Source organism: Rousettus aegyptiacus, unplaced genomic scaffold (genome assembly GCF_014176215.1).
Source record: "Rousettus aegyptiacus isolate mRouAeg1 unplaced genomic scaffold, mRouAeg1.p scaffold_m13_p_3, whole genome shotgun sequence".
NCBI lineage: Eukaryota > Metazoa > Chordata > Mammalia > Chiroptera > Pteropodidae > Rousettus > Rousettus aegyptiacus.
This window is the reverse complement of record NW_023416306.1, coordinates 121,333,525-121,356,130: the sequence shown is the minus strand read 5'-3', so window position 1 is coordinate 121,356,130 and position 22,606 is coordinate 121,333,525. Positions and strand designations below refer to the sequence as shown.

The 22,606-nt window shown below is 38.1% G+C and overlaps 1 protein-coding gene across 6 annotated transcripts in view; it reads left to right on the top strand.

Moving 5' to 3' along the window:
• Nucleotides 1–22,606, top strand: part of ATP8B4 (ATPase phospholipid transporting 8B4 (putative)) — a 192,596-nt gene that overhangs the window by 158,552 nt on the left and 11,438 nt on the right. For 5 of the 6 annotated variants that reach the window (XM_016128585.2, XM_016128584.2, XM_016128586.2 and 2 more), the window contains 5 exons: nucleotides 584–731; nucleotides 3,447–3,630; nucleotides 4,151–4,374; nucleotides 15,864–15,947; nucleotides 18,685–18,930. In XM_016128585.2, coding sequence (XP_015984071.2) covers nucleotides 584–731; nucleotides 3,447–3,630; nucleotides 4,151–4,374; nucleotides 15,864–15,947; nucleotides 18,685–18,930 — 886 coding nt within the window. The remainder of the gene's footprint in view (nucleotides 1–583; nucleotides 732–3,446; nucleotides 3,631–4,150; nucleotides 4,375–15,863; nucleotides 15,948–18,684; nucleotides 18,931–22,606) is intronic. The other variant, XM_016128590.2, reaches the window with a different exon arrangement.

The window sequence follows — 22,606 nt, the reverse complement described above, 5'->3', positions numbered from 1 at the left end:
AAATATTTCATTATATTATATTGACTATGCCAATTCAGTAAATGCCATCATTTGTTTTTATTGTCAAATTTATAAAACATGTCCTTCTTAGAAGTCTTCTTTAAGACGGATCATATTACATTGTTCTACAAATTGATGAATTTATTTACTATATAGATGCCCTGGAATGCCTAGAAGATTTTGTCATTTGTCTTTAGTCTGTTCCTTTCCTTATTTAACAATATTATGTGCCATATCAGTGGTTCTTAAGCCCTTTAGGCTCACACAACCTTATGTAGCAAATTTATCAAGAGCCCCTAGTTCAATCCCAGATCATGATGGGGACTTAGCTTTTAAGTAATTTAAAGCGTTCAAGATGATTCTGTTTTTATTATTTTTACCCTTCTACTTTCTGGAATTTGGAAATTCGCTATGGTATCCTTATCACAAAGAATATCTAGCTTTCTTACCGAAACTGAATCTTATGCCACAGTCTGTTTGAATAGTGACAAAATGAATTTACCTCTAGGCCAGTCTCTTGTTAGATTGAAAAGGTATGCTCTGTATACTTTGTTATAATTAGCTTTCCTCCCTTTCCTTTAAGGAAAGCAAAGGAAAATTTGTTTGGACAAAACAGAAGCTTTTCCAATGGCCATGTAGTTTTTGAAAAAAAGCAGCAGCTGGAGCTGGACTCAGTTGTAGAAGAAACTGTAACAGGAGATTACGCATTAATCATAAATGGCCACAGTTTGGTGAGTTCACTTAAGGCTTTTGTTCTTTTTTTTCTTCACCCCAATAATCGTCTCTTTTGTGCTATCATAATGAGATCTTTTGTGTTTTCCAAACAAGTGACACTACTGAAAACAAGGCAGACACAGTGATTTCCTGTTTGCAAGGGGAAAGGAAACTTCTAATATATATTTCAAACATTATTGCTTGAAGCACCACAGTGAAGGGAAGGATCCAAAAAAATACCGAATTCACAGAATATCAGTCTTGTCTAAATGACTGTAGACCAGTTAGCTGTATTGTTTAAGTGCTTTTCTAAGGTAGACTATCACAGTTCACTGTTATTTAATTAAAATAATGCACCTGGATGAATGTATTGCAATTATCGTTCTTGCTAATGTTTGTGATTTGCAGAGCACAATCTGACATTCATATAATTACCACACCAAATTATTGCCATTAAGATACCTCTGGTGGTTTTGCTAAATAGCAGCATTTTACAAAAATGCCAAACAATTTGCTTTGATTAGGAAATCTGGTTCTTGTCGTAATAGAATAAACTTGGATTGTACTTTTAATGTAGTTCAGGTTCCAAATCTTGAAAAAATATCAAAACACACTTCTGAGTTTCTAATTTAGAAAACAAAAGCTCTGATTGCACTCTAGTGAAATTATCATTTATATGCGAAAAGAGCTAATCTCATCATACCTTTCTTAAGCTTTGATGACCATTTTCACTTTCGCAGTTTAGAAAATAAATGTATTTTCTTAGAGGACAAAAGAAGTTGGATATGAGTATACTGTATTTTCCCCCTTGTGATCAGCTGTCTTAGCTCTTAGTGCTTAGAGAATTATCCAGCTGGATTCCAGACGTAATGATGTGTTGCCTTCCACACCATGGAAAGTTACAGAGCTCAGCTGCAGGCCAAGCTCAGTTGAAAGTTTGTCCAGATGACACAAACTTCTCCCTTGCCCAAATTGAATAGCAACTGAAAATTATAAACCTGTCAGCTGAGATGTGTAGCTCATGGCCTCCATGCTGAATTGCCCAGAGACCAGCCTGTGGAAAGGGTCCCTAATGAGCTGCTCTTTGACTTTCCTTCAGGCTCAAGGAAGCCAATGTGTGGTGGATTAGAGTACTCAGGTGATCACATGGGTGATCACATATACCATCCTCTCTCTGTCTTTACATCTGCTGAAAGAAAGAGCTGAGATAGATGCTCGTCAATAAACCCTTCGGCTTTAATGCCTGAAACTTGTGAAACTATGAAATGTCGTTTTTTATTTAAGGAGAACTGACCATGTTTCTGATAGTATCATCAAAAGCTTTTTAAAAAATTGTGATTCCAATGTGCTGAAAGCTTGATGCTTTGCAAAACGTAATTGGATCTTTCTCAGAGTCTGAGTCTAGTTTTTTTCACTTATTAATAATAAAGAAAAAAGAAAAAAGAGGAAAGGGGCCATTCTGGGCAAGACATCAAGTTATATGCTTCCCACCCCTTTCCTCAGAAAGGGTATTTATGTCTGAGAATGCTAGCTCACCATTTCTTCTAGGAATTATAGGCCCTTACATAAGAATTTTCTACTTCAGAGTCATGTTTTCACCCATTCTTATATTATTCACCCATTCTTCTATTAACACCATTAACGTTTACTAAGTATGCCTCGGTCACAGTTCTAGAGACTAAAAATAAGGATGTGAATAGAACATGGACTTTGTTTCAGGGATTGCCCTTGGTAGAAGAGCTAATCTCCCAGTAGTGTGACAAATACCATGAAGAGAAACAAACACAGTGCTTTGAGAGCATAGAGGCAGATGCATTTAGTTCCTTGTGAGAAAGTCAGGGAAGACTTCCTGGAAGAAGTGATGGGACACAGGAAGTGATAGGAGGCCACAGCGCAAAGGCACGAAGGCAAGAAAGAACTTGTCAAAGAACTTGCTAAAGATTTATTCAAAGATATTAATGACTCAAAATTTAGGTGGATTCTTGTTTCCTCTGATTGTCTTTATTAAATAATGTATAATAAGATGTCTTCTAGAAAAAGAAATGACAGAGTTAATTACAAAGGATTACACTTTCTCAGTTATTTCTTGGCTTATTGAAAGGCTATTTTGTATTTTGAGAGGAGCAAGGATAGAAAAGGTTGGGGAACCCTGTTGAGGACACCACCTTTTTTGTGTGTACCACCCTTTTGTGTGGGCTTCTTTTGGTTTTGATCACTACGTTCTTCAAGGGCTCATCTCTGGTTTATATGTTTTTCATTTGCCTGCGCATTAACCACCACGACAAGCACTAAATACACAAAACAACAATGCAAAGGAAACAAAAATTCCATCATGTAGAACAAACAAATCTGCATTGTTTTGTATGTCATTCTAAACTTGATGAGGTAGTGGATAGGTTCTGTCTTTCGCTTTTCCTTATTTTTGGAGATTCTGAAACTTCTTTAGCATTTAACTGTATCTCTCCAGTGCAGCATGATCATGTGTCAAGGAGGACATGCAAGGGGATTGTGTTTTTATTCTAGAATTCCTTGGCACTTAGTAGGCGTTCAATACTTATTTCTTTAGTTGTTCATTGTTGCTTGTGTGACCCTGAATCAACAATGACTTGTGGAAGTGAATTAAACCACTTAGAAGAGAAATCAGTTGAGAAACAAGAAATCAACTTCTGAAATAATGTCTCTTAGTTATTGTTTCTTGTTCTATTCTGGATTTTTTTTTTTTAATAACATAGGCTCATGCCCTAGAAAGTGATGTCAAGAACGACCTCCTAGAACTTGCCTGCATGTGTAAGACTGTGGTGTGCTGCCGAGTTACACCGCTTCAGAAAGCCCAAGTAGTAGAGCTGGTGAAGAAGCACAGAAATGCTGTCACTTTGGCCATAGGTGATGGAGCCAATGATGTCAGCATGATCAAAAGTAAGAGAACATTTGCTCAATGGGGCATGCTGCATACCTGGAGTTCTCAGGCTCAGCACTGGGCAATAAGTAATGGAGGCTGCATTACAACTTCATTTTTCCCAGTGGTTCTAAATGAATACTCTGGGTCCAATATGTCCACTATTATTAGTATTCATCAAAAAATCTCCTTGCTTGTAATTAAGTCATTTGTGTATTTTTAAGCTAGTAAAGGACATTGGTGTAGAGGAATTAACACTGGTCCCATAGTCCAACTCTTGGGTTTAGCACCAGCTTTGCCACTTACGAGTTCTAAAACCTTGTGCAAGTTATTGAGCTTTTCCGAGCCAATGTCCTCTATTGTAAAATTAGGATAAATACCTATCATGAGTGTTTCATGAGATAATACGTGTGAAAATTATTAATGCTATAGCTGTAAGTTTTCTGTAAATGAAGAATAACATAAAGAGGAATGACAAGTTCCTCTAAGAGGATGTGTAGTTGTTTGGGGGAATAAAAGTGTTCCTCTTTTCATTTGTAGGTGCTCACATTGGCGTTGGCATCAGCGGCCAGGAAGGACTGCAGGCAGTCTTAGCCAGCGACTATTCATTTGCACAGTTTAGATACCTGCAAAGGCTTCTCCTTGTTCATGGAAGGTGGTCCTATTTCCGAATGTGCAAATTCTTATGCTATTTCTTCTATAAGAATTTTGCATTCACACTTGTGCATTTCTGGTTTGGTTTCTTCTGTGGTTTCTCAGCCCAGGTTGGTAACAAAGCATTTTTCTTTCTTTTATAAGATCCCTGGATTGTAAACACCTGTTCTTCATGGCTCTTTAGTAATAAATATCATTTTTATATACCTAATACAAGTGAGAGTATGGCAATTATGTAATTGATAGTTGACTTGAGCTTTGAACCCAAGAAGAATCTATATTTTGTGAAAATGTTATTTTTTTGTTTTCCTATTTACATAGGTACCAATGAGTTTTCTTTCCTGTGCATTTCTAAGTCTTTATTGAATTGTTTTTGTATGATGACAGATAAGCTTGATGTAGAGAATTTATTCAGAAGTCTGAGAAACACTAACAAGAAATACTGAGGTATCTCTATTGGGAAGATGGTTACTCACCCAACATATCAAATGTAAATATTTTAAATCAGGTAGAAGTAATTGATACTTTTACATCAAAAATATTTTGATAGTAGTTCATTGGATAAAAATTGATATATTTATTATGTTGTGTGTAAGGAAGAAAACTTAGGAAATTTATAAATTAGGATTCTATTTGTACATCCAGTTACTTTCATTTTAAAGGATATTACTTAACTCCATCTCTTAGATATCAGGGAACTTTGATTCTGAGTGTCATCTGTGAAATGTAAGATCCATAGCATTTAAATATACTTATGAATTTTTAAAAAATTATATTATTAATTTAAACAACAACAAAAGAAAAAGATTGTCCTTGAAAATGAAATGGTAGCCATAACTCATTAGAGATTTCTTCGATTGTCCTTCTCCCCTTTTAGGTTTAATCACTGGTTTCAATCATATGCATGAAGCTAATTGTTTTCAATTATTTTATTCCAGAAAAATTTAGTATGAATTAAATATTGGCATTTGATGTTATCTTAAAAGTACCAAGGGTGATTAGCAAATCCTGAATATATGTTTTGTCTATCTTTTCCTTTTTCTGAAAAGTTGAAGTTTCTTAAAGTGAGGCACATTTATACACATTCCTAGTTTTCTCTTTTAAGGATAGCATTCTCAGAACTAACAACAGATTTTTAATATTTTTGTTGACATTTTTGGTAATCTCTAGACAGTTAAAATAAAGCAAAGTCTTGATTTTAGCTTCTCAGAAATGAAACTTTTCTTGGCTCTACTTTGAGAAGGCATTGCATAGGGAAATTTAGCAGCTCATAATTCCACCTTTGTCTGACAAAGAGAAGTGTGGGAGTGTGGCCTGTGCCTTCCTAAGCTGGTGACTTTCCTTCCACCTAACAATGAAGCAAGTCTATTTGCTAAGTGGTGTTTCTGAGAGATCCAGTTTTCATATTGCAAAGGTTTAGTTAGGGCTTTTGAAAAATCACAAAACTGTGAGGAGATGCCTTAACCCTCACTTAGAACTCTTTGGACACAGAAGAGTTGTTAATGATTTGTATGTACACACACACACACACCGAGATTGAATAGGCAGGTTTACTGCCAAAGTTGTCTTTGTTAAAACTGTGAAGTTGAAACTAATGTTCAATGACTTCTAACCTCTACATTTAGGTGATTTTCTGCTGTGCTTTCAGGATCTGATAAAACTGGTCAGAGTCAGATGTTAAACAACTAGATTTTTTTAATCTTCCTGCTGGTGTTCACCTTTAAAAAGAGAACGGCAGGGGAGAACAATAATTGCTCCAAAGACATGAGTAACTGATGGTTAAGACCATCTGTAAGACACATCACTTGTCAATGTGTCAAGTTGCTTAAGCATTTGATTTAATTGCAAAAGGGCAGAGCTGGGTGGGATTTCTTCTCCAGCGCTATTCCCATAGGAAGGGGATCCACCAGGATCTGAGTGCAGGTTGCTGTAAGCCCCGCCTCTTCTCGGTCTCTGTCTGATGCTCAGTGGTTGAGCCCCTGCAGATTCCCCCAGATTCACGTTAATCAAGACCAGTTGGGGCTCCCGGGAAATGTTGTGTGGTGCTGGGAGAGCTTGATGTCCACTTTGGGCTCTCTTTTTTCGCACTGGATAAACTGTAGGCCCAGATGGACCCACTTGGTGCAAGTGCCGTGCTACCTGGAGGAGGGAAGACACAGTCAGAGTGTAACTGCTCCTCTTTCCTTCTGATGTGGTCCTCCTCCATCTCTGTGGTCCAGTGGAGTGCTTTGGCTTCATCCCCCCAGTTTGGGATTTTCATAATGGTGTCTTGTCTGTGGATAGTTGCTAGTTGGGCTTCTTGTGAGGGGAATTAACGTTGGGAATGACCAATGTTGCCATCTAGATGACATTACTCCTGAAGTCACTTTTTTTCCAGAGAGCGCTTGGCTTCTGCCCATTCCCTGGGGACACTGCCTACCTGAGATCTCTTACTCTGTTCCAGGTTTTTGTTTTGTTTTGTTTTGTTTTGTTTTGTTTTGTTTTCAAATTTAGGTTGCATATCTGCTGAATACCATTTTGTGGTTCACCTATACAGGAGGAACTTTATTTTGTCTTTTCCTATAGCTAGTTCTAAGGTTAAAATCCTGTTTTCTTGCAGTCTCTTTCTGCGTGAAGATTTGTTTTTCCTTTACTCTCTTACTAAGCATTCAGCCTTAGCTTTTTATTAGATTCCTATTTGGTCTAATCTTGGCATTGATAATGCTGTCTCTTACATTAAGTAGTGTCTTAGAGTCAATGAAATTTGGTATTATTTCCTAAACTCATTTGGTATAGAACCCTGTCCCCCCTCGCCCAACCCACCCAAGCTACATGCATAATATGCTGTAGAACAGGTGCCATATGGAACCCACTTTGGGAAATTCTGGAATAGATGTCCTATGGCAATAGTTTCAAAACCTGACGTTGCCCTGCTATTTATCCTAGTTCCAATGTTTTGGAGTCAGTAAAATGTACAAAGAAAAAATGATGCTAAGACTATTATCTCCATAGAAACAAACTGTTTTTCTCCCTTTCAAAAACTTCCATTTTCTTAATTAACTCTAGTCTGGGGGACAAAAGAGCCCTGCCTTATGTGCTAAAGTGTGGAGAGTTTACATTTAAACTTCTGCAGTCTTTTCCACAATCTTCAAACTTTTTCTCTGATTATAAAAATAATTATATATGAATACATATCAACTTTTATATATCTGAGACTGTACAATTTGTATCTTATTTTTAAAAAATCACATTTTGAAAAATCCCTTATTTTACATTCTTTAAAAATGTTGTTTTTCTTAATAGCATTCTGAACTGTGGATTTATTATAAATTATTTAAGTATTCTGATTTTATGAATACTTAAATTGTTATCATTTTAAGTTAAATACTTCATTCCTTGCCCATAGCAGTGAGACATATAACACTGTCAATTTGCTAGTAGGAGTACTTGTTTACCATCTTGGGAAGAGAAAAACAAAATGATAAATAAGTCCCTACCCACCTGGAATTTGTTTTCTCATTGGGAAATAAAGAATCATGTAAATAAATCCAATAGAAATAATGTAATCAAAGTTAGTATGAGAGCGTGGGAAAAAGTAAGGTGTGAGGATCTGGAACAACCTTGGGGGCTCAATTAATCTCAAGTGGAGGTCCGAGACCTGAAAATCTAGCTACAGGCGGGGATTCAGGGGCTGCCTTGTGTAAAGGTATGAGGCTGTAGAGAAAAAGGAGTAAAACCCTCCCCCTCATCCCTGAATACTTTCCAACTGACCAGCAGTTGGCTGGATTTGAAATCTCTTTATAATTTCTAAAATTTTCAAAGCAACTCACCCCAAAGCACCTTTTAAAAACCGCATGGCATCGAGGGGAGGTCTTAACAGTATTGTGCACAGCAAGAAGTGTTGTCTAGTGCAGTGAGTGGCACAGAGTGAAAAGATGGAGACTCGGGAGTTTCCCAGCCCCACCCGATAGGAGTGGCCTGGTGTCTTAGTGATACCAAGAACTGGCTGGGAGGGCAATTCGGATATGGGACTGGGATCACTCCTTTTCCATTCCTTGTTTTTCACTAGAAGGTCCTGATTAGCAACAGGTTTAACCGAAAAAAATACTGGCATTTTTTCCTTAGCGCTGTTTTTCAAAGGACAATGTGCTGTGAATGAGGAAAGTGAACAGAAAACAGCATATTTGGGAGAGACACTAGTCTTCAGAAAATGAGAATTTTAAATAAGGGACATTTTTTCCCCCATTGAAATCATTTGGCTGGCTTTGCCCTTTAAATCCATGTGTTAGGTGACAAAGCTTCATAGCTTGTAAAGCCCATTAGATAGCAGCTTACTTCTAGTCTGCTAAAGAAAGTTGGCCATTTGAGGTCTTCTAACCCATGCCATCACTCTCCCAAATTGCTTCAATAGAATTGAAAGCTCCATGGTGAAATGGAGCCAGTAGTAAACAAACAAACAAACAAACAAACAAAACTCTAAGGCCTGGAAGATTCCAGTAATATCAGGCATGTATTTAGAAGCCCTTCATTGGTAGGCCTGATCATTAGTCATTTTAGTCACTTCTCTATCCCATCCTGACAGGAGTGAGACTCACACGTACATCCTCTAGCACAGAATGAACAGTCTGTAAATTCTCATTCGGTTGACAAGAATAAACTGAATCCCAGTTTAGGGCCAAGTGCTCTGCTGGCCTGCAAGCTGGACCAGAGGGGTACAATTCCTGTCCTCAGGGGACTTACATTCTGAAAACAATTTTATTTTTATAAATGTGAAACTGACACTGAATAACTCTGTAGTCACCTTTCTCTTATTTTTCCACCAAGAGTCTTTTTGAATTAAATTTGTCGTGGATGAGCCATGTCTTGAGGCTAACTCTGTCCGATCTCAGTATGATTCATTAGCACCTAAATATTTCTTCCCTGCACCTCTCCACAGATTGCTTTGAAGTAATCCACTCTGCAGCGGAAAACATCTGACCAAATGTAAACAGGTTATGCTTTCTTACATACAATGTTGACTTTTAAAAACACCAGTTTAATTACTTAATGAAGTGACATGTGCTATTTCTTTACTACCTTGGCGTGTGTCTCAGAGCCTGGTAAATTTTATCCAGGCTCTTACTCTTTCGTGATGGCCCTCGTAGATTCTAGCCAATACTCCATCCTGGTAGGTGGGCTGGGGCTGATGTGTAAACTGATCCAGCTGTGGCGTGCGAAACTCAAAAGGGCCAGTGGGTGGGATTATTCACTGCCTGTGGGATGATGGCACTTAGGATATGTCAGATGAATGATGATGTGATGCAGGCTGGGTTGTGCTTGTTTTATGGACTTTCCTCTGGTTAACTTCAGTACCTCGCCTCTGTTGTGATTGCTCTGGGACACATGAGGAAAGAATCTGCCTGGGAAAAACCAGTCTCCTTTCACTTGCTTTGGTAGGTGGACTTTCCTGAGAGAAACAACTGAGACACAGAACAAAAAGTGTATGTTTTGTTGAAATCTAGAATCTTTGCTCTGGTAGGGAATGTCAGAGATAATGAGTCCAGCCCTTTATCTCAGAGAGGAGGAACTGGAGTCCTCCAAGAGCCGAGGATCGGTGGTAGACAAGGCTGTGACTAGAACCAGAAACAGTATGATATGACTATTGGGTGGGGGGATGAACTCCCTTTCTGAGAGAGAGCTAATGTCTTGGGGTGGGGGTAATCGCCCAGACCTTAGGCCCTTAAAGGGCCAAGCCTGTCTCCAGGCAAACTGCTACCTGGAATCATCTGGAAGCTTGAGGCCACCTTCTGCCAGCAAACACTCCAACCAAACTGCTACTGAGAGACTATTTAAATATAATCTGTCCCGATGAAATTTCCAACCAGGTTTCTGGACCAGAGGGGTTTGGAAAAATGTCAAATAAGTCTCTAAGCTGAATCATGGATCCTTTTAAAGGACATGTCTCACCCTTAATCTGTTATCAAAGCCAACATATTTTCATGGAGCCCACCACGTGTGGACTATTTATACATGTAACTTATTTTAAAAGCACCCATGCCCTCTTTAATAAAGGTAAGCTGCTCCCTACCAGGTATAGAGCCAAAACAGAAAAGAGAGAGAGAGAGAGAGAGAGAGAGAGAGAGAGAGAGAGAGAGAGAGAGAGAGAGAGAGAGATATTGGTTGAGGCCCTATTTAGGAAATTCATGTTTGAAACTATGCAACTACTGGCACTGTGTACTTGTGAGATGATATTATCTGATGACAATTTATCATTGTCAGTGAGATACAGAGCTGCGTGTGTGTGTGTGTGTTTTTTAAATTCTCCTGTGATATGGAAACAATTATGTTGTCAAGACCAGAAAAACTTTAGTTCTGACAAACAATGTAAGAAAACTCACAATGAAAAGTTTGAAAAGTGATGTGAAAGCGTACAACTAATCTCAGGGCTTTGATGACTTCATGGACTTGGTTACCTGTGAGCCCATCTCAACCTGGCGTGGTGGTTCACTCCCCCTCGCCTTCCAGATGTGCCCTGTAGAAAACCCAGGGGCGGGTGAGTGCTCTGGCTGGGGCCATTCCTCCTGGATCTTGCTAGTGAGTTTCTGCTAATTACACAAATCAGTAACAGCTGTGCTGAGGCTGAGCACCTCGTATTTATTCCAAAATGTGTTTTCTTTAAATGACAAATGTTTTTTAAGGCCAGAAAAAAAAAATACTATTATATAGTTTTTCCCTGCAGCACACAGCAAAAAGGGATACATATCTTGAAAGAGGTACTTATTTGAACGAGAAACTAAGTCAATGGCCTCAGAGTAGAAAGCCCTTTGTAACTGTTTAAGAGTGTTATTAAGGTTTATTTAAATATAGTATTCTATAAATCATAGTTTGTGTTCCCCAAGATTTTAGATTGTAATTTGTAGTTGGAGCATTTTTACTCTATATAAAAAGGTTGATAAGGTTGATAAATTGTCCCCACAAAGAAGAGAGCAAGGGGAGCTTTTCTTAAAAAGGAAAACAGTGAAGTTGGAGAGATGAAAAACTCTTTTCTCCCCTTTTTTTTTTCCTCTGTGAAGAGACACTTAGCGGGGCTTCCAAACAGACTAATGGCATCTCACAAGAACATGGCTTTTCTCTCTTGTTCAGAATATTGGAGATGGAAAACAGAACAGAGTACTGGAAGCAGAGGTGGTATGACTACCCCCAGGAGTACGGGAGTCCTAGGATAAATTGTTTTGAATATTTATATTGAAATACTTTTATATAATAAATATTATATAAACAGGGACTCTTGTTTATGTAAGCAATTTGAGTTACCCAAAATCAGAGTGTCAGACCAATAGATTGGTTTAGTCTCATGCCAGAATGCTCTCCACACCAGAGACTCCAGAGGAATCATCCCTCCTTCCCCTTCCACCCCTGTCATCTCTTTGGGACACATGGTCGACCCACATGTGCATGCAAGCATGTGCTTGCATGGGTGCGTGCATGTGTGCATGTGCGTGTGTGTATATGTGTGCGGTGGGGGTGGGTAGCGAAGGTGGTAGAGGGCTTGAGCATACCTGAAAGGGGAGAAACAGGGATGGGGTACATGTGGGCCATGATTGGGGCTAGTATGCCCTTCCCAACTGGTCCTGGTCACCAGATGGGGCCTTGAATTTTTTCTGAGGGTATCTAAGGACCTTAAGGAGAAGTGGAACATTTACTGGGATAACTATTTGAATAGGTGGAGATCTCTTGCAAGGGAAGAAAGATGCCTGTTATACAATACTGCTTGTGAGTTTAATTTTTGTAGAAGCCGCTAAAGCCTAAACTGTGCCAGGCCAATGCACATAAACAAAAAAAGGTGTTTTTTTTGTTTTTTTTTTTTACGGTGCACGATTCAGATAAACACATTTTTGTAGAGCCTGAGGCAAAACTAGAGTCAGAGTAAACTGCAATTGATATAATTAAGTATTCTTGAGGAAAATGCTTAATTATGTCAAGGTATTCAGTTTTCTTTAAATCTTATTCTAGTTTTCTATCAATTTCATTACATTAGTAGTTTATTATAGAAATAAATATCTATTGTTGTAGCAATGAAAATTATATTTTCATTAAAAAGTACAACTAGCAAAAAAATATACCTTTTGATTTACACGTTAAGCACACAATTTGAAGCTTGGATCCTTGCACACTTCTCCCTCTCTCCGCAGTTCTTTCCCTCTCTCCCTCCCTCCTTCCTTCCCTCCCTCCCTCTCTTCCTCCCTTCCTTCCTTCCATAATAAAGGTGCTCAGCTATTGAGTAGTAACTGTTAGTCAGACTCTGCTGTACTAATATTTACTCATTTTATTGAATACTCAGAGCCTCCCTTGAATGCCCATTTTATAGCTAAGGAGCCTAAGACTCAGTGAAATCGAGTGTCTTACTCAAGGACACCCAGTTCTGTCTACTGACTCCAACACCTTTACCCTTAAGAAATCAGCTTCCTTTTCTTGACCACTTACCACGTGCCCATGTGCCAGGCACTGAGTCAGGTTCTCGGGTCCGTACAGATGACTAAGTGATATAACCTGCTCCCAAGGAGCTTTCAGTCTGGTGCAGGTAGCCCTGGTACCTGGCACATAAATAAGAGTAAGTTGACAATTATGAAGCAGTGAATGTGGAGTGTCATGGAACTACCAAGGATTTGCTGGAGCCCAACCCTGGAGGGTGGGAGGGGGCAGGGCTGAGAAAGACTTCCTGGAAGATCTGCCCCTGGGCTGACTCTTTAAAAATCAATCATAGTGAAGCAGGTGAAGAGTAATGGGGTAGGCAAGTCATATACATTAATGTGAGAATGAGAGTGAAAATGGCAAATAAATAACTTCTTTGTATTATCGAGAAAAATAGTTTTGACACTGTGAATCCCCTAAAGGTTCCTTGGACCACACTTTGAAAATCTTTGTGTTCAGTGTGTGACTTTGGGAAATCTCCTAAACTTGGTGGGTCTCAGTTTCCCCACCTATAATTTGAGGTCTGTTAATAGTACTGACCTCAAAGGGTTGTGAGGATTTCATGAGTCAATATATGTAAAGCCATTAAACTAGTGCCTGGTACATAGTAGGTGCTCAGTAAATATCAGCTAATTTCCTTTCTCTTGTGGTTATGAGTCGCAATAAAAATGCTTCCAAGAAATTGCAAAAACTCTTCTGTTTTCTTCTGTTCATTTCCTCTTTTGCTTCAGTAGTGAAATGAAGCTTCAAATCTGAGTGCCAGCTTACAAATTCCACTGTCAGACAATTGTAGGTTTTATTGCTACCCAGTTTGTTATGATGGTGGCACTTTATACCAGATCATCAACTACTTACAGTTTAGCATGTCATAATTTCTCAGATTCTTTCCTTCTTCCTAATACATCATCTCTTCTCAAAGAGTGGAAGTTGGGTAGTAGATGAGGTGAAGAAAGAATAAGTGATTTGGTAGTACCAGACTCTGCCTGGGACTACAAGACTTCAGTTTAATTGCTTTTCCCCTCTTATATTTTCCAAACTGCAATCATGAAATGAATTGAAATATTCAAGGAGTGGAAGTCAGCTGCTATCACCAGATAGTTGAAGATTTGTGTCAGCTGCAGCTTTCCCTCTCTCTATCTTTTATTTATGTATTTATGTATGTATATATATATGTATGTATGTATGTATGCATGTATGTATATATGTATGTATTGGATTGGGGTGAGTGAAATTCTCAATTTTGGCCTCACAGTAGAAAATACTTTGGAAAAATTTTAAGACTACTGATGCCTAGATCCTCCCACCCCCAAAGATACTAATTTAATTGGCCTGGGGTATGGCATGGGCACCAGGATTTTTTTAAATCCTCCCAGTGTCCAAAGTATTGCTGGACTATGACTAAAAAAGGTCACATGTTCTTTTTTATTGTAAAATATAATACAAAAAAAGTATCTAATACATAAATGTCAGCTTAACAAATTGAAAAAGAAACACCCGCACAGACTGTGATCCAGTTCAAGAAACAGAATGTTGCCAAATTCCCAGAAGCTCCCCTTACCTGTTCTCAGTCATACCCTTTTTCTAACTCTGGAGGTAACTGTTATCTTGACATTTTATAATTACTTTGTTGCTTTGTCTTTTAATTTTATCATATGAGTGTGAATCCCTCAACAACATAGAATAGATTGGAACATTTTTTAACTTTATTGAAATTAAATCATACTTTTTTATCTGGCCGATTTTTGGTCACCACTATGTATACTTTTGATTCATTCATGTTTTGGATATAGTTGTAGTTTCTTTTCATTATTCTATAGTATTCCATTATATGAATATAGTTCTACAGTGTCTTTATCCATTCCATCCCTGATAGATGTTTTGGTTGTTTCTGGTTTGAAGCTATTACAACCAGTGCTGTAATGAGATTTTCATAGGTCTTCTGATACATGAAGGCAGACATTCTGAACTCATATATCTAGGAGTAGAGTTGCTGAATACATTCATTCATAAGAAGGAAGAAAGAGACCAAGCTGCAGTTCTAATGGACTCAAAGGATAGTCAAGAGCTGGTATCTGGAACCTGTTCAAAACTCTGCTCTAGGATGGGATCCGAGAGGGTTGCATACCAACCCTTGCTGCATGCAACATTTTCTCCAATGTCTCTTCTCAGTGAGACCCTCTCCATTCACCTTATTACAATTACGGTCCTCTCACATTTCCTATTCCCCTTTGTTTTCTAACTCACTCACTCCACATATACATTTCCTGCCATCATTAGAATGCAAATTTTATGAGGAATTTTTATCTGAATGATCATGTTGAATCACCATTGCTTAGAACCTAGTACCTGGCACAAAGTGGTTTATTGTTGTTAATTGAAAAAATGAGCGAATGAATATATGATATCAGAGTGGTAGAACAGATTTTGGTTAGAAGCTGGAGACCTAGGTTTTAATTTTTGCCTTTGCCTGTATTAAACACTGTAACTCTGAAAGATTTGGTTTCTACATCTCTACCTACTCATTAATAAAATGGGGATATAATACCTGCTTTATATGCCCATTAACGTTTAGTGAGGCTCATGGAAGGAAGTACTATATATAGGTATGAGGGAATATTTTTATTGTCTTATTTGTTTATACCCAATATCTTGAGTAGGTAGCTCCATGCCCACCTTGTTTTAAACCATTCCCAAGAAAAAGTTTTCCATTTGAACACAAGGTAGACCTGACAGGTTAATTTCTACATCTCCCTTTGAAGATTTTAGTGGATTATTTGCATATCACTTAGGTTAGATCCCTAGGCTCATTATAAGACATTGAAAACCTCAAGAATGAAATAACAACCCACCACAAGGGTCCAGGGCCTTGTATGTGTCCAGTGTTGTGTTAGGTATTCTATATATGTGATCTCCTTTTATTCCTACTGTAACCCTGCAGGGAGAGTATGACTTCATTTTAAGATGAAGAAATGCGACTGTAGAGAGATCTAGTATTCTACTAAGGCAGCAGAGATTATAAGAGACAGAGTCTGGGGGAGAACCCAAGTCTAACTCTAAAACTGAACACCTGCCAACCTTAGGGAATTGGGATATTTAATCCAAGAGTCAACAGGTGAATATTCTCCCTCCTATGGATGGTATTTCTCATGAATGTGTTATTTCTTTTCAGACTGTCTATGACCAGTGGTTCATTACCCTTTTTAACATTGTCTACACATCACTGCCTGTTTTAGCCATGGGGGTTTTTGACCAGGTATGTGTTTTTCTTTATCTTTACAACTTATTTTGCTCTGTTGATGCCATTTAGTTGCTTCTAACTTTTAAGCGGAAGACACAAGTCATGGATAGAGTCTTAGGAGTGTAGTTGTTTTAATAGGTTCTGCATGGATCGAAAACCCTTCCAGATCCCCCTCTGCCCCCAAAGTGTTCTCTGATTAAAGTTTGGCTACTTTCCTCCTAGAGAGTCATACCCCACATTATTGTTCTTAAGGCTCTGAGACATCTTGCAGGAAATAGTCTTTTTAACTTTATTTTAGCTTAGCATTTCCCAAACTCATATGACTGTACTTTTACTTATCTATTTTTTATGTATCACTTATATGATATATGTGCCTTGTGGTTTACACACTGGGAAGTGCCTTATTAGCCTCCGTGAGAGTAGAGAACCACAGATAATAGAAAATCGTGGAAGTAGGTTGGAGTGCAGAGAGCTAGCATCTACAGTGAGACTTCCTTGGCCAGTACAGCCAAGAACAGGAATTACAGGCCAGCAGAACACCCTCCCGATGGGAGAGGAAGACACAAGTCCTTTAGCCATGGAGAAAAAGGGTGCAATCATCTTTTGTTTAGCTCAACATGCTTGAGAGGAGAGAAGGGAGGGAATCAATTACAAAAAATGGTGGCTTCTTGGCACACTCAGAGTCTTGGAAGGTATTTCCTGGAAGGGGAAAAAAGTCTGACTGCCCATGGGGAAGTCGAAGGCTAGCCAGAGGACTTTCCATGGCACAATTAGAGTGTATTATTTAAAAAAAATTTTTTTGAAGTATTTTTAAGGAGACCAGATTTTCTCCAGGCTGTTGTTAGACCCCTTCGTTAGGCTTCATATTCTGGCCCAAAGCCACCGATTGCAAAATCTTCACATTATGAGCTCACTCCATTCCCCGATGCTGTGGCTTGGTAGTCGGTTGTAAGAGTCTCTTTTCATATGTAAAAAAGGCAGTTTATGAATGGCATATTTTATGGAATTCTGCACAAAATAATAGACTCTTTAGATGTAAAGGATTGAAGTATGTTTATTTCCAAGTGCCCATGTTGACAAGTGTTTCTTTTCTTGGTGCTTTGTATCTTCCCAGAATATGGAATAAAATAATAAAAATAAATCACTTTCTGAGAAAGGATAATTATTGTGCAATTTGAAAAAAATATAAGGCACCTATTGCCATCCATTTGAGTGCCTGTTTCTTTCTTTTCCTACTTTGTCATCTTTGGTCCTTATACCGATCCATCACAAGATCATGGAATGCTATGCTGGACGTGCCTCAGTGATCACCCATGGATCGATCATTCATTTTATAAGGAGAAAGCCAAAGCTCAGAGATTCAATTCACTGCCCTAAAGCCATATAGTCAATAAGTTATAGAACTCAGCCTAGCACCAGGCCACTTGACTGAGGTTGCTATGCTATTACTATTGTTTTTACCATCATTATTTTGTTTGTAGCAGCATCTGTTATTTATTACTTATGGCGTGGCAAGAACTCTGTTGAATATGTACTCATTTAATCATGACTGGTCCTGTGAGGGAGGTACTATTGATAGCAGTTCTGGAAATGAGGAAGCTGAGGCTCATACAGGTTCAGAAACAGGTATAAGATCATACACCTGCAAAGCTGCAGAGATGGAGTCTGAATTCAGGATTGCCAGGTTTCAAAGCTCGTGCACATAACCTCCACCAGTCACTGGACTGGGGAAAAAAGCACCCAACAGATCTCAAAACAGGACTTCTGAAGTGAATATATTAGTGTTCTTCATGGACCCATTTGGCAAGACTCAGACCACCCCCCAAGCAGGAAAGGGAACTTGGTCTACCCTAGAGTTGATGCCTGTGTCCCTTCCTCTTCAGCTGTCTCTCCTCCATCCAGAGCCTCTAATGTCTCCAGGGTTCAGTCCTTGCCATCCTTTTTGGTTTTGGCATTTGACTTTGGTGCTCACAGTATGGTCATCAGCACTACTTTGGAGGTGGCTGGAAATGCAGAGTCTCAGGCCCCACTCTGGACTTATTGAATCATAATCTGTTACCCAGGTGATTTGTGAGCACATTAATTTTGAGAAGCACTATTTTAGTTTCTCCCAGGACCCCTCTTGGGTCCAAATATATTGCTTTTTCATTCTCTCAAAATTTTTTGCCCTGAACATCTGGTAATTGCCATTGAAATCCTCACTGGGTAGAACACTCAACTCTTTAGGTTCAGCTCCCTTCCCAAATGGAATCCCACGTGCAATATTCTTCCTTTTCCTGTTCCTTTCCTCCTACTCAGCTCACCCCAAAGTTAAGAACTCTGATTGGCCAATTCCAACTCTTTAGCTCTCTGCTGCCATCACCTGGTCACTATCACTTACTGCTTTGGCAATTAGCCCCTGTGGGCTCATTCATGGCACCGTGTTGTACTAGAATTCTGGGAGCATGACTGCAGCTGTAGTAGAGTATAAGAAATAAACTTCAATTTGAAGCCAAATATCTGGATGCAAGTCAAGTTGTGGTTCTGCTATAAGAGCTGTGTAACCTCTTATGAATTTCTCTCGGAGACTCAAGCTCCTCCTTTATAAAATAGGGATCATTTTAGTATCCTCTGGGTTATTATGGGAATGAAAACAAGATTAGTGCATGTGAGGGCACGTTTAGACATGCACTTGCTATTTCTAGAGAAGGGGAGATCGGGCCCTCTCTGACTTCTCAACCCTTCCCCCACTGAAGCAACACTCTGTTGACAGGATGTGAGTGACCAGAACAGCATGGACTATCCCCAGCTCTACAAACCTGGACAGCTGAATCTACTTTTTAACAAGCGTAAATTTTTCATCTGCATGGCACATGGGATCTACACCTCATCAGTCCTTTTCTTCATCCCCTATGGGGCCTTTTACAGCGTGGCTGGAGAAGATGGGCAGCACATTGCTGACTACCAGTCTTTTGCAGTTACCATGGCCACATCTTTGGTCATTGTGGTCAGTGTGCAGGTAACCCTGTTGGTGAAACATCTTTACTTAATGGCTTTACAACTTTTAAAATGATTTCACTGTTGACTGATTTTGTTTACTTAGTGGGAGGGAAAAACCCTAAAGGGATACTGGAGTTTTCTTTTCAACTACAGGTTTCGAGACAGATGTTCTATGAACCTATTTTGGTAATCATTTCAGAATATATGTAAATCAAATCATCATGCTGTGTGCCTTAAATTTATGTAGTGATATCAACTATTTCTCAATAAAACTAAAAAAGAAAGAAAGAAAGAAAGAAAGAAAGAAAGAAAGAAAGAAAGAAAGAAAGAAAGAAAGAAAGAAAGAAAGAAAGAAAGAGAAAGAAAGAAAGAAATCAAACAAGAAGCTTTAACAAAAATTACCAGATGTGGAGAATTAGCATTAGGTGTCTATGAACTCCAGTTAGTAGAAACCTCACGATGAATCACTTCTTGGGGTTGAGCATCGTATGTAAAAAGATACAATTATACTACTACTTCATTCTGGTATTTGCGGAAGAAAACTTTTCCACTTAGAAAGAAAATCTTTCCCATGATTTCTATAAGACTTAATAATTTCTAGGTTTTAAAGTGGGATCTAAAGTTTATTTGGCAATTTGTTGGGATTATTCAAGAGGTTCAATGTTTTATCTGTGGCACCTCTGAATCTCAAGTTCAGAGAAGCTCTTCTGGCAGAGATATTTGGTGTTCTGTGGATCTGCCTGCCCTAGGCATATTGAGTTGTGTTTCTACTTCCTTTTTAATGCAAATGGTGAACAATACTACTGCATGTGGAGTTAAGAGTTCACAAAAGCTTTCTGATTCATTAAAATCTGTAGCTCTGGGTAAGTACAGCAAGCAATGTGACTTCTGCTTTCTTTTCTTTTTTTTTTTTTTTTTAAGGGACAAGTATCAATCAAGGGCCTAATTTGTATAGTTAGAATTGCCTTTGATCAGTCGTTTTTCTATCCTATAAACAATCTCTTTTAAAATCTTAGCTGCTCATATCCAACAAAGGATTTCATTAAACCCAGACTTTCCCTTCATGACTCAAATATTTGTTAGGTTGAATGGATTAAATGTAAACATACCACTTTTAAAGGGCATCTCTGCCTTTCCTTGGCCCATCTAAGTGAGTATCATTAAATCCATACCAAAGCCATCTAACACTTGACTTCTTGGGAGTTCAAAATTCAGAATCAGACAGGTAGCTTCCAAAAATGGAACCAGATTTCTTCACTCAAAAATGAGTTCTCCTTGTCTGTTTCACAACTAAATAAAGCATACTGATGCTTTGTGAACCTTCCAAGCCTAGTACTCCTATGTCAATTTTGCAGCAGAGGAGGAGATCATGGAGTGACTTAGACAAATCTGACATAGCTAAGGCGTTCATCAAGAGAGTCTATTACCAGGAGGTCTATATCACCTCACAATAAATTTTTGCTCCATCTTTTCCTATAGGTCTTGCCAGTACATTGGGCACTACTGTTTTGTTTTGTTGCCGCCCCCCCCCCCCCCCCGCTTTTTTTTTAAACTGAGCAAACACTGTGTATGCTCTTATAGTTCCACCCCAGGGAATTGGGTAACCTACTCTTTGTCATGAGGGCACGTTTCCAGTCTTCTGGATCCTCCTTCCAGTGGCAGTGGCAGTTATGGGATGTACAGCTTATTCACCTCTAGGTCAGGCCTATTACTTGATGCTCCAAGAGATGATCTGAAAGGTAGTAACAGATAAAGGGCCAATATCTGAAAGAAAAAAAAAAGCAAAGGGAAACTATTTTTCAAACTGTCCTTAACATTATCTGTTATATAAGTAAGGGGAAAAAATTTACCTGGAAAATTCATGGTAGACATGACAGGCTTTGTATGTTTTTAGTGAAACTAGTTTTCATAATTAACTCTACAATTCTTGGTTAACTTTATTTTTTTTATTAAAAAAGTCTGTTGCTATTCTTGCAGATATTTTTCTCTTTTTCATTTTGCAAACCTCTAATTTATTTTCTTACATGCTATCACAGCAATAGCAATGCTATGTTTACATATTAACTTTAGATTTAGGAGCTGTTTTCTCTATAAAGCGCACAGTTTTTACTACAGTTGGATGTTACACTTACATTTCTCCTTTTTTTCATAAGATGCAAGATCACAGAAACAATTTTATCTTAAAAACATTGTTTATTCACAAAAAAACCCCACAGAATTTTGCATTCTGTAATTTTGAATTTTTAAAATAAATTATTCAAAATATCTTGCCTTGATTATCAAAGTTTTATAAGAATGTACCTGTGATTTATCAGAGGGAAAAGAGAAGCAAACATGGCTCACTTGCTTCTTTCTGGGCTTCTAGTTTTTAGAGTAATGATAGCAGCTCATATTAATTGAACATTTACTATGTAAATGAATTATTACTGAGATAATTCCATTATATCTCGTTTACTCTTCTTCATAGTCCTCTGAAACATAGATACTATTACTATAGATGAAAAAATAGACTCGTTACAGTTCAAGTCACATGGAAAGTGGCAGGCCAGGATTTAAATACAGATTTGATCATAGACCCCCAAATCCAAAGCCATGTGGACCTTTTTTATAAAGACAACTGGAAGCTATGGTCCTCGGCAAATACACAGCGGTTACAGGGAACCCATAGTCTGCTTTTTCCTCCTGTGAGGGGATACCTAGGACAGCAGTACCATCCTCGAACAAAATGGGAGAGAAACTATGTTAATAGACGATAAATACACAGATTCTCTTTCAACATCAAAATTTCAACTTGAGGAATATATAGATTCTTAAATCCTGTGATTTTAGTCCGACATTTACTTTTATTTCTAGGAAGCCCTAAAAATGTCTGCTTTATCGCAGAATTCTCAAACCTTAGTGTGTCATAGTTTATAACCATGAAAGCTCAGCAATTTTGGCTTTAATCAGAAACTGCTGTCCTTAATATACAGAAAAATAGGTTTCAGGAGTTTTGTGAATAAGCTCACTTTGACAGTGGCATCAATATCCTTTCCTCGCTGTCTAAGCTTGACTTGTCATTGTGATAACAATCTCCATGACATTTCCACGGTCTATAATTACAGTAATAAATCTTATGTATGTGTCCTGCTGATGCTATAGGCCAAACTTCAGCAGTCTCTATTTTTTTTAATATCAGGGTTTTTTTTTCAGTTATTTGAATTATAAAATGCTCCTTTTAACATTTTAAACAATATAGAAATGTTTAAAATAAAATGAACCACCTTCCTTTCCTTTCCTATACTACCTGGTTAACTACTATTATGATTATCATAGCTTAATCTTTCCATAATGTTTTCTTTGCTTTGAGACACACACACATGTATTCAAGAGACAGGGATCATAGCTATGCATATTATTCTGTAATATGCTTTTCTCATCTAATGAGATATTCTTGACAGCTTTCCAGATCAACACATTCAGAATATCTTAGTCCTTTTAAGAGCTTCACAGACTTCCATAATATGGATATATAATCACTTATTCATCCATCTTATATTGATAGATGTTCAGGATGTTTCTTTTTACTTACTTTTTTTTTTTGTCTTCTTGTTATTGAAGCAATGCTGCCACACATCTACTTGTACATATATTTTATGTACTGTCAGATAAGTTCCTAGAAATAAAATTTCTGAAGTCAGAACTCCTAACTTTTT